The sequence below is a fragment of the Cibotium barometz genome, chromosome 39 (genome assembly GCF_041138505.1).
Source record: "Cibotium barometz isolate CiBa-2024 chromosome 39, ASM4113850v1, whole genome shotgun sequence".
Taxonomy (NCBI): Eukaryota; Viridiplantae; Streptophyta; class Polypodiopsida; order Cyatheales; family Cibotiaceae; genus Cibotium; species Cibotium barometz.
Genome location: NC_141084.1, coordinates 38218108 through 38233019, shown reverse-complemented (window position 1 = coordinate 38233019; position 14912 = coordinate 38218108). Strand labels below are relative to the sequence as shown.

The following is a 14912-nucleotide window of genomic DNA, read 5'->3' as shown; positions in this document are numbered from 1 at the left end:
CAAGCTTGAGAAGTTTAATTGGTATGGTTTTTTTTAAATGCTAATGAAGTTAATTGGTGAATAGTAGTGAAGAGGTACATAATTTAATAAATGCTATAGAAGTTAATTTCCACTTATATTTAAATTCTAATGGTTTTTATAATTTCTCTCTCTCACTCAAGAAATGGTCATACTCATGACCCATTCTCAATCCAAATGAAGCTTTTCATAAAGCTTTTCCTTAATCCAAGATTAAGCTATTCTTGAGGCCAAATTAATGGCTTTTTGCTATGCTTTTAGTTTATGCACATTGATGATTTAATCCATTATGGATTGATGACCCAATTAGAGACCATTCTAATTGTTTTCTTAATGATCCAATTAGAGACCATTATGGATTGATGATCCAATTAGAAACCATTCTAATTGTTTTCTTAATGATCCAATTAGAGACCATTATGGATTGATGATCCAATTAGAGACCATTCTAATTATTTCTTTAATAATGAGCTTTATCCCTTAGAAAAAAATTGAGATTTATCAGTCATAGTAGCGGAGCTATGGCAAAATTTTTATAGAAATTACGCATAAAATAAATTCATTCAAAGCATAAAAAGAGGACTTTCTACCATATTCTAGGAACTATCATCCTAGATTAATTAAAAGAATTTTATCATGCATGGAGATGTGGATGTTTGCACGTAGATGTAGATGTATAGATGTAGATGTGGATATGGAGGTGGATGGATGCATGTAGATGTAGATGTATAGATGTAGATGTGAATGGAGATGTGGATGTATGCATGTAGATGTAGATGTATAGATGTGGATGTGGATGTATACATGTAGATGTAGATGTATAGATACGGATGTGGATGTGGATGTATACATGTAGATGTAGATGTATAGATACGGATGTGGATGTGGAGGTGGATGTATACATGTAGATGTAGATGTATAGATGTAGATGTGGATGTGGAGGTAGATGGATGCATGTAGATGTAGATGTATAGATGTAGATGGGAATGGAGATATGGATGTATGCATGTGGATGTAGATGTATAGATGTAGATGTGGATGTGGAGGTAGATGGATGCATGTAGATGTAGATGTATAGATGTAGATGGGAATGGAGATATGGATGTATGCATGTAGATGTAGATGTATAGATATAGATGTGGATGTGGAGGTGGATGGATGCATGTAGATGTAGATGTATAGATGTAGATGTGAATGGAGATGTGGATGTATACATGTAGATGTAGATGTATGGAGGTGAATGTGAACGTGGATGTGGATGTATGCATAGAGATGTAGATGTATGCATGTAGATGTGAATGTACGCATATAGATGTGGATGTATGGATGTGAATATACGATATGCGATGTGAGGGAATCTGAAGTGATGAGATAGAAATGATGTGATGGGATGAGTATACATATAAATGGAATATGGAATAAGTAATGTAGATTGATAAAGGATAATGTGGAAAAATGAAAGTTAAAATAGAAATTGTGTTGTAAACTGTTGTAAAATACTGTTTGTAAATGCTGTTTGTAAATGCTGTTTGTAAATGATTGTTTTATGTCAAGAATGCTGGGGGGAGCATTTTGACCGTCTTGTGATTAAGGTCGTGATGAGAAAGTTGCAACTGCTGACGGGGAGTCAATGAAGGACGTCTCGCGTAGCAAGGTCGGCCGAGGTCTTGACCAGCCTCGGTGCGATTAAAATGGTGAGCTTCCGGTACGGTGGATGAGGGGCCAAGGAAGCGGCCTATGCGTGAAGCGCTAGGTTACCTGCGAAGGATCCTAGAGGGTGCTGACCATACGGTGCTCGGGCTCTGGGTCGCCTAGGATACCCACGCGTGCGTCGAGGAAGATATTGGAACAGAGTTGGAGTTGTTTTCTGAATCGGGCATGGATCTGGTTGATTGACCTTGCTGGTCTTCAATGGATGAGTCCATGGCCCCTTATATGGATCTGTTGGTTGATCTTGCTGATCTTCAACGAGAGTCCATCTTGATAAGTGATTATATTGCCAAGTATTAAAGGCTAGGAACTATCGAAACGGCCCCTGAGCGTTCTAGTTGCCAATGATGCCATATATACTCTGATGAAGGAATGATGGAAAATTATTAAAGGCTAGGAACTATCGAAACGGCCCCTGAGCGTTCTAGTTGCCAATGATGCCATATATACTCTGATGAAGGAATGATGGAAAATTAAGAATCAATGGGATAAATTGGAAGATGGTGATCAATGATACTATGGTTTTATTAAAGGATTGTTTTAAACTGGTTGAATCTGGTTGGAAAAAAGGCAATTTCATATTGGGTGTGTGAGTGGTGTGACTAGTTTTATTTTGCATGAACATCCGGCTAGGGGGCCTTGGAACTCTTTTCCTTGGTACCCGGGACAAAACCTAACCAAATTTTTTAATTGGATCCCATCACTACAGTGGTTGGGCGGTTGGCTAACCCATGGGATTGGATGGGGTTAGGCTGGACTGATGGATCCGTAAATCGAGACTCAAACTTTTGTTTTTACGATAGAAAAGAAAAAAAAAATCCCGGATAGTAACTGTTCTATGGATAGGAATCAACGGCTGTGCCTCTTGAATGGGGAAAAAAGCGTTGATCCCAATGATCCAAGTGCAAGTTTCTTCCTTGAACTGACTAAGTATCTTATAGATGTAATTGGATCATCTCGATCAGAAATGATCTTGACTACGTTAGAGTAAAAAGTTATCCTGGTGGAATCGCCCGTGCTTCCGGTTAAGAAAGTTTTTCCGGGTTCGGTTTTGGAACAACCGACGGATTAGTCTCTTATCCGGATATCCGTGGGCGAGGCCCCGAGTGTGGGACCCCTGTCCCGCGCGAGAAGCGCTACTTCCGCTGCCAGTACCCCGAATCCGTTGCTCGGTGGGAACAGGGATCTTACAGTTGGTATCAGAGCATTTGGTTAATAAAGATCAACTGAGAAGACAAATATGTCAAAAATTTATCAAGAAACACAAAAAGGTTATAATTGTGTGATATAATTCATACAATTTGATATTCAAACTGAAATTCATAATTTGGTAATTGGTTCTCCAGATAGAAGTACCGCGATTATATAGAATCCCTGACTTGCTTGAGGCGTAGACATGATATTATTTACCTTATAATTCCAAGGGCCGTGACTACGCGTATATACCGAGAGTATACTGCAGCTCTTTACTGACAGTATATACGAGTAAATCTAAGACTTGAAATTATAAGCGTTAATGCTATCTAGATGATGATTTCGAATGTGATTGATATGATTTTTAATTCTGTTTGAGAATGAATGAATTGATTTGGATTCTGATTGAAAATGCTGATTGAAAAATGTTGATTTTTAAAAATTAGTTGAAATATAATGAAACCACAATGAGGGGGAATGGGACGAGTCCTTGTGATGATATTCATAACTAGAATGATGATAACGAATTCAGCAAATCACTATGAGATTAGTGGGTTGTGCTGTCAGATTGCTACTGTTAATACTTGACCGGTAGATCAAGTTAAGGGATGTCAAATTGAGAACTTGCTTAACTGAAATTTCCGTGGAGGAATGTTCCGAAGGAAACTTTTCGGTCTAATGGACCTTATCATGTTAAAGATATGAATGATATGATCTGAATGAATTGTTATTTAATGATGAGTTCTATATAAGGGATAATTATCCCAGTGTTCTGTTGGGTTGACCAGAATATAAGGAACCCCAGAATAAAATTGGATCTTAAGAATAAGAGCTGTCCTCTACCTTGCGAGATGAGGACATCTCGCACTTTTTAAGTGGGGTAGGATGTAAGATTCCTCCCCAGCCTTCGAGGTATATAGGAGTAAGAATCTCCCTTTCGGATCTTATAATTATTCCCTCTCTAAAATAAAAGAAAGTTTCTGTTTAAAAAAGGAATACCCTTTTCCTAAAATACTTCTCAGGAGTCACGCCTAATTTAAGGATTTAGAACAATGAGTTTAGAAGTGAGAATCGGTGTTTTGGATACCAAGGTTTTGGTTTTCATTCGAGTATGGCCCAAAAGAAGTTCTTTATCTCTTGGGGAGTATAAGAAGTTATCCCCCAGATATTGTGATCCTTATATCTGAATTCAATGAAAGTAGGTGACTTAGCCTACAAGTTTCTTTTATCTCCTCATCTCAAAATTCTTAATGCCTTCTATAGAGAAATGTGTCAAACGTAAATCATGGAAAGACGGTAAAACTTCAGTGGCAAGTTACCGTTGGCTTCTAGGTTACGCTAGCTCCTTCCTTTATATAAGTCGTAACTTTTACTTGTCGCTCACAGTAATTTTACTCCCATCAATCTCCTTTCTTTCTTAATCATCCTTCATGGCTTGGCAACAGGAATTAGTTTTATCCCTGATGATTTCTCACCTTCAAGACGCAAGAGAGTCTGTGAAGAAAGACTTTATAGAACAGTATGAGCGCTCACTTTTTCCTCACCTAGGAACTTCTGTAGCGCAGACCAAATGGCGGACCTATCAAAACATAACTAGGGTAACACCCTGGGGTCAGCAACACTTTCGTAACAATGTCCGCTTGGCCATGGTTATTGAAGCTTTGGGTTTGGGTCCCCGATACTACTGTGTCATGAGATCAAGGCATCTTGGGTTTTCTGAGCGGGTCTTTTTACTGGCATGTTTTCTTCCTCATGAGAAGATATGCCTTTACCCCGTTTTTGGCTTGCCTCTCAGAGGTCCTTTTGTTAGATCACCTCATACCACTGAGATAGGTGCGGCAATAACCAGCAGAATCATTCCCATAGATGAGTTACCCTATACTTGTGCAGCTTGTGAGGACTGCTTTTGTGACCATATGATGGATGGGCTTATGGAAGTGTAAAGAGTTCTTCTATCTTTACTGTATAAGTCCCGTGAATAAGTAAAGTTTAAATCTTGTTCTTATTTTGAATCTTGCTCTCTTTAAGACTTTTCTTGGTGGTTAATCTTGATTAAAAATTTTCTCTAAGTCTCATATTCGTGCATCTTGCGAAATTATTCCAAGTTGCGAGATGAGGACATCTCGCGTTTTTTAAGTGGGGTAGAATGTAAGATTCCTCCCCCAACCCCCTTTTTAATGTCTAGTATCTTCCCCCGTAATCAATCCCTCTTCAGAAATATAAAGACCTTGTTTCTAACTGTTTTAACCTAGAGAGAGAAAATATTCTAGAGAGAGAATATTCAGATTATGAATATTTTTGGATAGAAAAATAACTCATCTTATTAAAATAAGTTCCCCTGAAACAGAAATTCAAAAAGAAATTTTCAATGTGCAATTGGAATTAATTGGAAATAGGTATAAAGAACCTTAGTCTAAGGGCCTAGATTTTCAGAAATCTTTAGACTATGGTCCAATTAAGGTTTCTATGGGCCAATAGCATCAATCCATGTGTAGGGAGGAGATAAATCCAAATTGTAAAAGAAGATACCCAAAAATGAGTAAATGCTCACATAAGATGAAGAGTTGAAAATGTACAAGGTTTATTAGTAAATAAACTCATATGTAAGGAAGAGGAGTTCTTTAAAGGAGGTGCATATTTCACATAAGATGAAGAGTTGAAAATGTACAAGGTTTATTAGTAAATAAACACATATGTAAGGAAGGGGAGTTCTTTAAAGGAGGTGCATATTTCACATAAGATGAAGAGTTGAAAATGTACAAGGCTTATTAGTAAAAAAACTATGACACATATGTAAGGAAGAGGAGTTCTTTAAAGGAGGTGCATATTTCACATAAGATGAAGAGTTGAAAATGTACAAGGTTTATTAGTAAAAAACTATGAGCAATACAATTTTGACACATATGTAAGGAAGGGGAATTCTTTAAAGGAGGTGCATATTTCACATGCTTGAATGAGTTTTAAACTCATAAAAATTGAGATATTTCATCTCTCCTCTCTCCTCATTCAAGTCTAGTTCCAGAAAGTTAGCTTAACTGATCTAAAAATGGTCAAAAAGTGACCAAACTGACTTAGAAAATTCTAGAATCAGTTTGTTTGGTTAGGAGCTCAAATTTTCCTATAAATAGAAGCCTCCCCTTGTTGAAAAAAACATAGTCTCTTATGCTTTGTTACTCTACTCTACTCCACCTAAGCCAAAATACATAGTCTCTTATGCTTTGTTACTCTACTCCACCTAAGCCAAAATACATAGTCTCTTATGCTTTGTTACTCTACTCCACCTAAGCCAAAATACATAGTCTCTTATGCTTTGTTACTCTACTCCACCTAAGCCAAAATACATAGTCTCTTATGCTTTGTTACTCTACTCCACCTAAGCCAAAATACATAGTCTCTTATGCTTTGTTACTCTACTCCACCTAAGCCAAATTAGATAGAGTCTTATGCTTTGTTACTCTACTCCACCTAAGCTAAAATATATAGTGTCTTATGCCTTGTTACTCTACTCTACCTAAGCCAAGAATTGTGAATTCTTTAATAATTCACTAGTTTTTGATACCTCTCTCTTTCTTCAATCTCCATTGGTGGCTCCATCAACATACTAAACCAATTGATTGGTTGGGGGCCTCTACCGTGAATAAAGAATCAAGCAAATCATAAGGTAAGTATATTGAATTTCGATCTTTTCTATGATTTCTCAATGATTCTCTCTTCTCAACCCCTCTCAAGCTTGAGAAGTTTAATTGGTATGGTTTTTTTTAAATGCTAATGAAGTTAATTGGTGAATAGTAGTGAAGAGGTACATAATTTAATAAATGCTATAGAAGTTAATTTCCACTTATATTTAAATTCTAATGGTTTTTATAATTTCTCTCTCTCACTCAAGAAATGGTCATACTCATGACCCATTCTCAATCCAAATGAAGCTTTTCATAAAGCTTTTCCTTAATCCAAGATTAAGCTATTCTTGAGGCCAAATTAATGGCTTTTTGCTATGCTTTTAGTTTATGCACATTGATGATTTAATCCATTATGGATTGATGACCCAATTAGAGACCATTCTAATTGTTTTCTTAATGATCCAATTAGAGACCATTATGGATTGATGATCCAATTAGAAACCATTCTAATTGTTTTCTTAATGATCCAATTAGAGACCATTATGGATTGATGATCCAATTAGAGACCATTCTAATTATTTCTTTAATAATGAGCTTTATCCCTTAGAAAAAAATTGAGATTTATCAGTCATAGTAGCGGAGCTATGGCAAAATTTTTATAGAAATTACGCATAAAATAAATTCATTCAAAGCATAAAAAGAGGACTTTCTACCATATTCTAGGAACTATCATCCTAGATTAATTAAAAGAATTTTATCATGCATGGAGATGTGGATGTTTGCACGTAGATGTAGATGTATAGATGTAGATGTGGATATGGAGGTGGATGGATGCATGTAGATGTAGATGTATAGATGTAGATGTGAATGGAGATGTGGATGTATGCATGTAGATGTAGATGTATAGATGTGGATGTGGATGTATACATGTAGATGTAGATGTATAGATACGGATGTGGATGTGGAGGTGGATGTATACATGTAGATGTAGATGTATAGATGTAGATGTGGATGTGGAGGTAGATGGATGCATGTAGATGTAGATGTATAGATGTAGATGGGAATGGAGATATGGATGTATGCATGTGGATGTAGATGTATAGATGTAGATGTGGATGTGGAGGTAGATGGATGCATGTAGATGTAGATGTATAGATGTAGATGGGAATGGAGATATGGATGTATGCATGTAGATGTAGATGTATAGATATAGATGTGGATGTGGAGGTGGATGGATGCATGTAGATGTAGATGTATAGATGTAGATGTGAATGGAGATGTGGATGTATACATGTAGATGTAGATGTATGGAGGTGAATGTGAACGTGGATGTGGATGTATGCATAGAGATGTAGATGTATGCATGTAGATGTGAATGTACGCATATAGATGTGGATGTATGGATGTGAATATACGATATGCGATGTGAGGGAATCTGAAGTGATGAGATAGAAATGATGTGATGGGATGAGTATACATATAAATGGAATATGGAATAAGTAATGTAGATTGATAAAGGATAATGTGGAAAAATGAAAGTTAAAATAGAAATTGTGTTGTAAACTGTTGTAAAATACTGTTTGTAAATGCTGTTTGTAAATGCTGTTTGTAAATGATTGTTTTATGTCAAGAATGCTGGGGGGAGCATTTTGACCGTCTTGTGATTAAGGTCGTGATGAGAAAGTTGCAACTGCTGACGGGGAGTCAATGAAGGACGTCTCGCGTAGCAAGGTCGGCCGAGGTCTTGACCAGCCTCGGTGCGATTAAAATGGTGAGCTTCCGGTACGGTGGATGAGGGGCCAAGGAAGCGGCCTATGCGTGAAGCGCTAGGTTACCTGCGAAGGATCCTAGAGGGTGCTGACCATACGGTGCTCGGGCTCTGGGTCGCCTAGGATACCCACGCGTGCGTCGAGGAAGATATTGGAACAGAGTTGGAGTTGTTTTCTGAATCGGGCATGGATCTGGTTGATTGACCTTGCTGGTCTTCAATGGATGAGTCCATGGCCCCTTATATGGATCTGTTGGTTGATCTTGCTGATCTTCAACGAGAGTCCATCTTGATAAGTGATTATATTGCCAAGTATTAAAGGCTAGGAACTATCGAAACGGCCCCTGAGCGTTCTAGTTGCCAATGATGCCATATATACTCTGATGAAGGAATGATGGAAAATTATTAAAGGCTAGGAACTATCGAAACGGCCCCTGAGCGTTCTAGTTGCCAATGATGCCATATATACTCTGATGAAGGAATGATGGAAAATTAAGAATCAATGGGATAAATTGGAAGATGGTGATCAATGATACTATGGTTTTATTAAAGGATTGTTTTAAACTGGTTGAATCTGGTTGGAAAAAAGGCAATTTCATATTGGGTGTGTGAGTGGTGTGACTAGTTTTATTTTGCATGAACATCCGGCTAGGGGGCCTTGGAACTCTTTTCCTTGGTACCCGGGACAAAACCTAACCAAATTTTTTAATTGGATCCCATCACTACAGTGGTTGGGCGGTTGGCTAACCCATGGGATTGGATGGGGTTAGGCTGGACTGATGGATCCGTAAATCGAGACTCAAACTTTTGTTTTTACGATAGAAAAGAAAAAAAAAATCCCGGATAGTAACTGTTCTATGGATAGGAATCAACGGCTGTGCCTCTTGAATGGGGAAAAAAGCGTTGATCCCAATGATCCAAGTGCAAGTTTCTTCCTTGAACTGACTAAGTATCTTATAGATGTAATTGGATCATCTCGATCAGAAATGATCTTGACTACGTTAGAGTAAAAAGTTATCCTGGTGGAATCGCCCGTGCTTCCGGTTAAGAAAGTTTTTCCGGGTTCGGTTTTGGAACAACCGACGGATTAGTCTCTTATCCGGATATCCGTGGGCGAGGCCCCGAGTGTGGGACCCCTGTCCCGCGCGAGAAGCGCTACTTCCGCTGCCAGTACCCCGAATCCGTTGCTCGGTGGGAACAGGGATCTTACAGAATCTTTGCATCCTTCTCCACATTCTCTACGAGGATCTCTTTCATTTTATCTGATGATGTTTTAAGTCCTTCTTGACATTGTAAAAGGCTGAATTGTGATGCTTGCAATTGAGATTGGAAAATATGGGTTTGCCGAGCTTCACTTGTAGTCAATCTTCTGCAGTATCCTAACAAGCCAAGCTCCACTTGTAGTCAATCTTCTGCAATATCCTAACAAGCCAAGCTCTCCTTCACCAACAAATTGCCTAAAAGATGATAAATTGCGAAAAGGAGGGTTTGCTCTTAATGGAGGGTCAACTGGATAGAGATGCCCATCAACCCAAAGATCTACATTTTTCTCCTTAGCTATCCTACGAGCTTGGATAGATTGTGCATCAGTAGGATGGGTTTTTTTAGAGCTGCCATACTCTTCAGGAATACGAATGTGTAAATCAACCTTCTGTTTTCTAGCTTCACAAGGGGCTTGTCAGGACTATGGTCCTACGGAAGTCGAACCCTAGCATAAGTTAATAGCTTTCGGAGTCTCGAGAGTATTATTAGTGCTAGCGGGGTTCAGGGGTTAATGGGCGTTAGGGTTTGGTTGATGTGTGTACTTAAGAGCCGGGCTAACTTAGATGTGTACACACATCGACCAAACCCTAACGCCCATTAACCCGTAAGAGCCGGGCTAACTTAGATGTGTACACACATCGACCAAACCCTAACGCCCATTAACCCTTGAACCCCGCTAGCACTAATAATACTCTCGAGACTCCGAAAGCTATTAACTTATGCTAGGGTTCGACTTCCGTAGGACCATAGTCCTGACAGGACTACACACACAGCTTGCAAAGGCTCCATAGCTCTAAGTAGAGGAAGAAGCTAAAGCAGAGAGATCCTCAGTGAGTGAGAGAGAGAGAGAGAGAGAGAGAGAGGGAGAGGGAGTGAGTGAGAGAGACTGTTAAAACTTTGCTGTTGCAGCTTTAACACAAATCCATTTTTCTAAGTAGAAAATGATATTTGTGATATACAAATATACGAACATGGAGTTTTTCATCAATAAATTATATTTATTAGAAAATTTAAAAAATAATAATTTTTGGGGTCCCCACAATTTCGGGATCTGACAGTTAGTTATGTTTATGGGGTTGTGGGGACCTCACAGTTAGTTATGGATGTACTGGCTCCTGACAGGCTCCTGACAGGCTTCTGACGTGACCCTTGAATTACAAGCTTTTTGGAGGAAAAAATTTATTTTCATCATACATATTGGTTGGGTGGTGTTTTTTCACCTCAAAATGAAAAAAAAAATAAAAAATAAAAAATTTTCACTTTTTGGGGCCCACCTAAATACGAGAATGTTTTGCTGATGTGGAAGGGCTCGGTATGGTGGGAGGTAATGAGAAAGGAGATTTTAAACTGACAAGAAAGATTCAATTTATAGAGAGTGAAGATAAAAAATTCAAAAAGTAAGAGATTTAAAGTCAAAAAGTGAGAGAGAGAGTATGAGAATATTCCCTTTAAAAAGTGAAACTAGGGGGGTATGGCTGATGTGGCAAGACAAAAAATAGGGGTCATCATAGCCTTTGTCTCCCTTAAGCCTAGCTTTTTAAGCTCTAATCCCTTAAACTTAGGAATCCTTAGGAGGCCCTTTTTGGGTCCAAAAAATTCCTAATGATGTCGTTAAAATCGTGCAAGAGCACACCTAGTTAACTAGAGAGAAACGCTTAACCCAAGGCAATTTAAAAATGAGTAGAACGTGGTGTGACATTTTGAATGTATTGTGGGTTTATGAGGATAAGAAGCCTACATTGCACTTTATAGTGGGGAATGTGATGCTTCAAATTTAGCCTTGCTATAACAAGCTTATCACATAAAGGCATTTAGACATTTTGGAAGGCTAAATGAATGAATTAGTTGTCATTTTTATCTCAAAAGAAGAAAGCAGGAGCACGAGGCTATGTGGAAGTCATTCTAAGAAATCAGTTTAGCTCTTGGCGGCGAAGGGGGCCTGGAGCTGGGCGACGGTGGGGATAGAGACCTTGAAGGCCTGGGAGAGGACGGCGGAGGGGATGCCGGAGCCGAAGAGGGTGGCGGGGAGGGAGACGGTGCCGGGGTTGGAGCTGCTGAAGGAGGCCAAGGCGAAGGCCTCGCTGTAAGAGCTGGGGTTCAGCTGGAAGTGCACGAGCCCTTTGGGAAAAACGAAGAGGTCGCCCTTGTGGAGCGTCTGATTGAAGAAGTGACCAGCGCTGTCGACCAGGCCTACCATGACGCTGCCGTCGACCACGTAGAAGAGCTCGGTGGCGCGCGGGTGGGTGTGGGGAGTGTTTTGGGAGCCCGGCTGGAACTCCAGGAGAGCGGCGGAGATGCCCAGGCCGCTCAGCGCCGGAAAGGCGTCCTCGAAGGCCTTGATGGGCTTGAAGGCGCCCGCCGCCGCGTTGGGCCCCCCACGGAAGCCCGTGAAGGTGAAGAAATTGCCATCCAGCATGCTGGCGTTCATGCCCGCAGGCACTGAGAAGTCCGTGGTCAGCTCCGGGTCGCTGGCGCCCGCCATCTGGGGCACCGCCAACGCTAACGCTGCTGCGCACATGAGCAAGGCATGGGAGAACATGGCCATCCTAACGACGGACGTTGATGATGCTGGTGCTGGAGGATTGAATGTAATTGGACGCAGTACGACGCTGATAAGTTTGAAGATGATGAGTGGCCAGATATATATATATATATATGCTTTGGCAGCAGAGAAAGAGCGGAAGTTCCAAAGACTCCAGCAGCCGGCACCTGTTCCACGATCGCCACTTGGAAGGCTCGCGACACAGTTGAGCATTATGGAGTAGGGAGTGGCCTTTCCCGGCCGTCATTGCCGCCGGGAGAAGAGACAAAGTGGAGATCGCGTGTATGACGGCCGACCTAGAGATCGTGCATTCTTGTGACACGTCAGTATTCTGCAGAAGAGATCGCTTGCCACATCAGCATTCTGCACTGCCTACCGAGTTGGCAGAAATCTTGGACCATTCTGCAAAATAAACCTGCCTCCCTCGACGGTACGAGCTGGCCGGTAAAGCCAATGCGACCACGCGCGCGCACATACACGGAATGGGGTGCACAAAGTTGGGCATGAGCCTCCCCCTCCAATCACAATCACATGCTAAAGTAAGACGGTTGGGGTCCCACAGGGATTCCAAAATAGTTGGCTCACTTGGCATCATGTGAATGTGACACTCGGTGCTTTTTCTATATGTTAAAACCACTCACATCATGCATGGGTAGTTGGCTTCACAATACCTTCAATGTGTTTCAATGTGTCCAGACTCCACACACCGCCACTAACTCCTCGCCCACACAACAAAACAAGATGATCTCACTAATTGGCAAAAGATGAGGTAGGTTTAATATCTAAACTCATCAGAGAGACCATCAGTAAAAGGTGCATATCGGCTTGACACTTCCTAAGCTTGTTGGAATGACACTTCACGAAGTTAGAAGCACGTCGTAATTAGTTTGACTAAGATTTATAATTGATTGGTTTTGAGAGGAATGAGCATGTGTAACGGATCACCTTTGACCTAAACTAAGTCATGCCAGAGGAGAGGAGCGTAGTGCACCTACTATCACTAGTGCTTAGGAAATTATCTTTGTGATGCTTACATGGACCCTATAATTAAGATTTTGACATGTTAATGGGAGATAACACCATGAGAGAAATATTTGCTAGAGGCTAGGTTTTTGAAGCAATCGAGGAGTTTTGAGTACACACCTCTTATGTTATCAATAGCTACATTCCTTTGGTTCATTAGGGAGAATATGGGCTAAAAATGGACCACAATTTACCCCTCTTATTAGCTAGATGTTGGGGCCACTACTAAAGTAATCCTAAGTTACTATGCTCTTTTTAGAGTAGTGTGCACTCCTCCCCACTTGCAAATCTCGTGGCCTAGTGGGGCCTAAAATTTGTAATTTTTCTTCCCTCCCAAAAGTCAAATATCTCTAATAGAAGGCATCTTTTAATGTAAATATCTCTAAAAGAAGGCATCTTTTAATGTAAATATCTATTTTTCCTACTTGTTTCCCTCATTTAGGCTTTCCGCATGCTCTTGGATCCTCCAACCTTTCTCTTCTCCCTCATTTAGGCTTTTCGCATCCTCCACCCTTTTTCTTCTCCCTCATCTTGCTCTTTAATCCTCCAACTTGTAGCTTTCTCTTCTCCCTCCAACATATACTTTCTCTTCTCCCTCATCTTGCTCACCCATTCTTAGAGCTTCTTGGTCTTGGAGTCTTCAGCATGCAAATTTATCTTCTCTCTTTTCTTTCGTACCATTTCTTGAGGGCTTCTTATTCTTAGAGCTTACAACTTGCATCTTTTTCCTCTCTCTCATTTTCTTCACCCTATTCCGAGAAGAGATCTTGCACTTGGAACCTATAATTTACTACTTTATCCTCTCACATATTTCTCAGCCAACCCTGGAGCTTCATTTTTAATGGCAAGATCAAGCCCAAGCTCTAGAAGGACCCCTTAATCTATGTCCTATTGTATTCTGCATAATGTTAGAGAGGAAGGTGTGCAGGCCCTTGCACTTCAAGGGGTGAATGATTAGATCACTTCAAGAGGTGAATGATTGGATCACAATGCAGCTCTCATGTAGAGGACCTCATAGTGTGAAGAAGCAAAGAAGAAAATACCACTAGAAAGGACACATTTTAGAGTTAAAAATAGGCTATGATGGTGGGTGTGTTAAAATCTGGTGCCCGTCATGTCATGTATGGGGCACATGTATGTGGAAGCAAGGTAGATGGAGCTTAGGATGTCATGAAATTGGAATGGATGAAGGCTAAGGTTATTAGGAGATGTGAATGGATGAATGTAAAAGGGCGTCAATGGTCAAAAAGTAGGCACATGGAAGGTGCAAGGGTGCACAAGTCATGTGGGCATTTTATGAACACATGGATGGCACAAGGGTGCATGGAGCATGTCGATAAGAGCTCTATGAGAGCTATAAATGGATGGCACAAGGGAGCATGTCGATAAGAGCTCTATGAGAGCTATAAATGGATGTAACAAACTCATTCTATGAGAGCTATAAATGGATGTAACAAACTCATTCTCTTAATGCAAAAAAGTGAATATGTGATTAGCCCTAATTCATATCTTGTTTATCTTCATTAGTGTCAACATTATGCTCTAGGTATGTCTTCTTCCATCTTTCATCCACCACCATAGTTCTCACTTTCTTTGGTCATGCACTTATATTCTCTTCAAATCCAGTTCAATTAACATGGTACTATAGCCAAAGGCACCCCATTTTCACTCCTAATACTAATCATTACCAAGTATTATCACCATCATTAGTGCTAATCATAATTATTAACAACCTCATCAGGACTCTTTTTTTCACGTGGCTGAAAACAACCAG

The 14912-nt window shown here is 40.1% G+C and overlaps 1 protein-coding gene across 1 annotated transcript; it reads right to left on the bottom strand.

Moving 5' to 3' along the window:
- Positions 1-11449: 11449 nt before the first annotated feature.
- On the bottom strand, positions 11450-12218 carry LOC147616058 (putative germin-like protein 9-2). The gene has a single exon (XM_086778070.1). It carries the CDS (start codon positions 12116-12118, stop codon positions 11489-11491), a length of 630 nt encoding a protein of 209 aa, XP_086634196.1. The 5' UTR covers positions 12119-12218; the 3' UTR covers positions 11450-11488.
- Positions 12219-14912: the final 2694 nt, after the last annotated feature.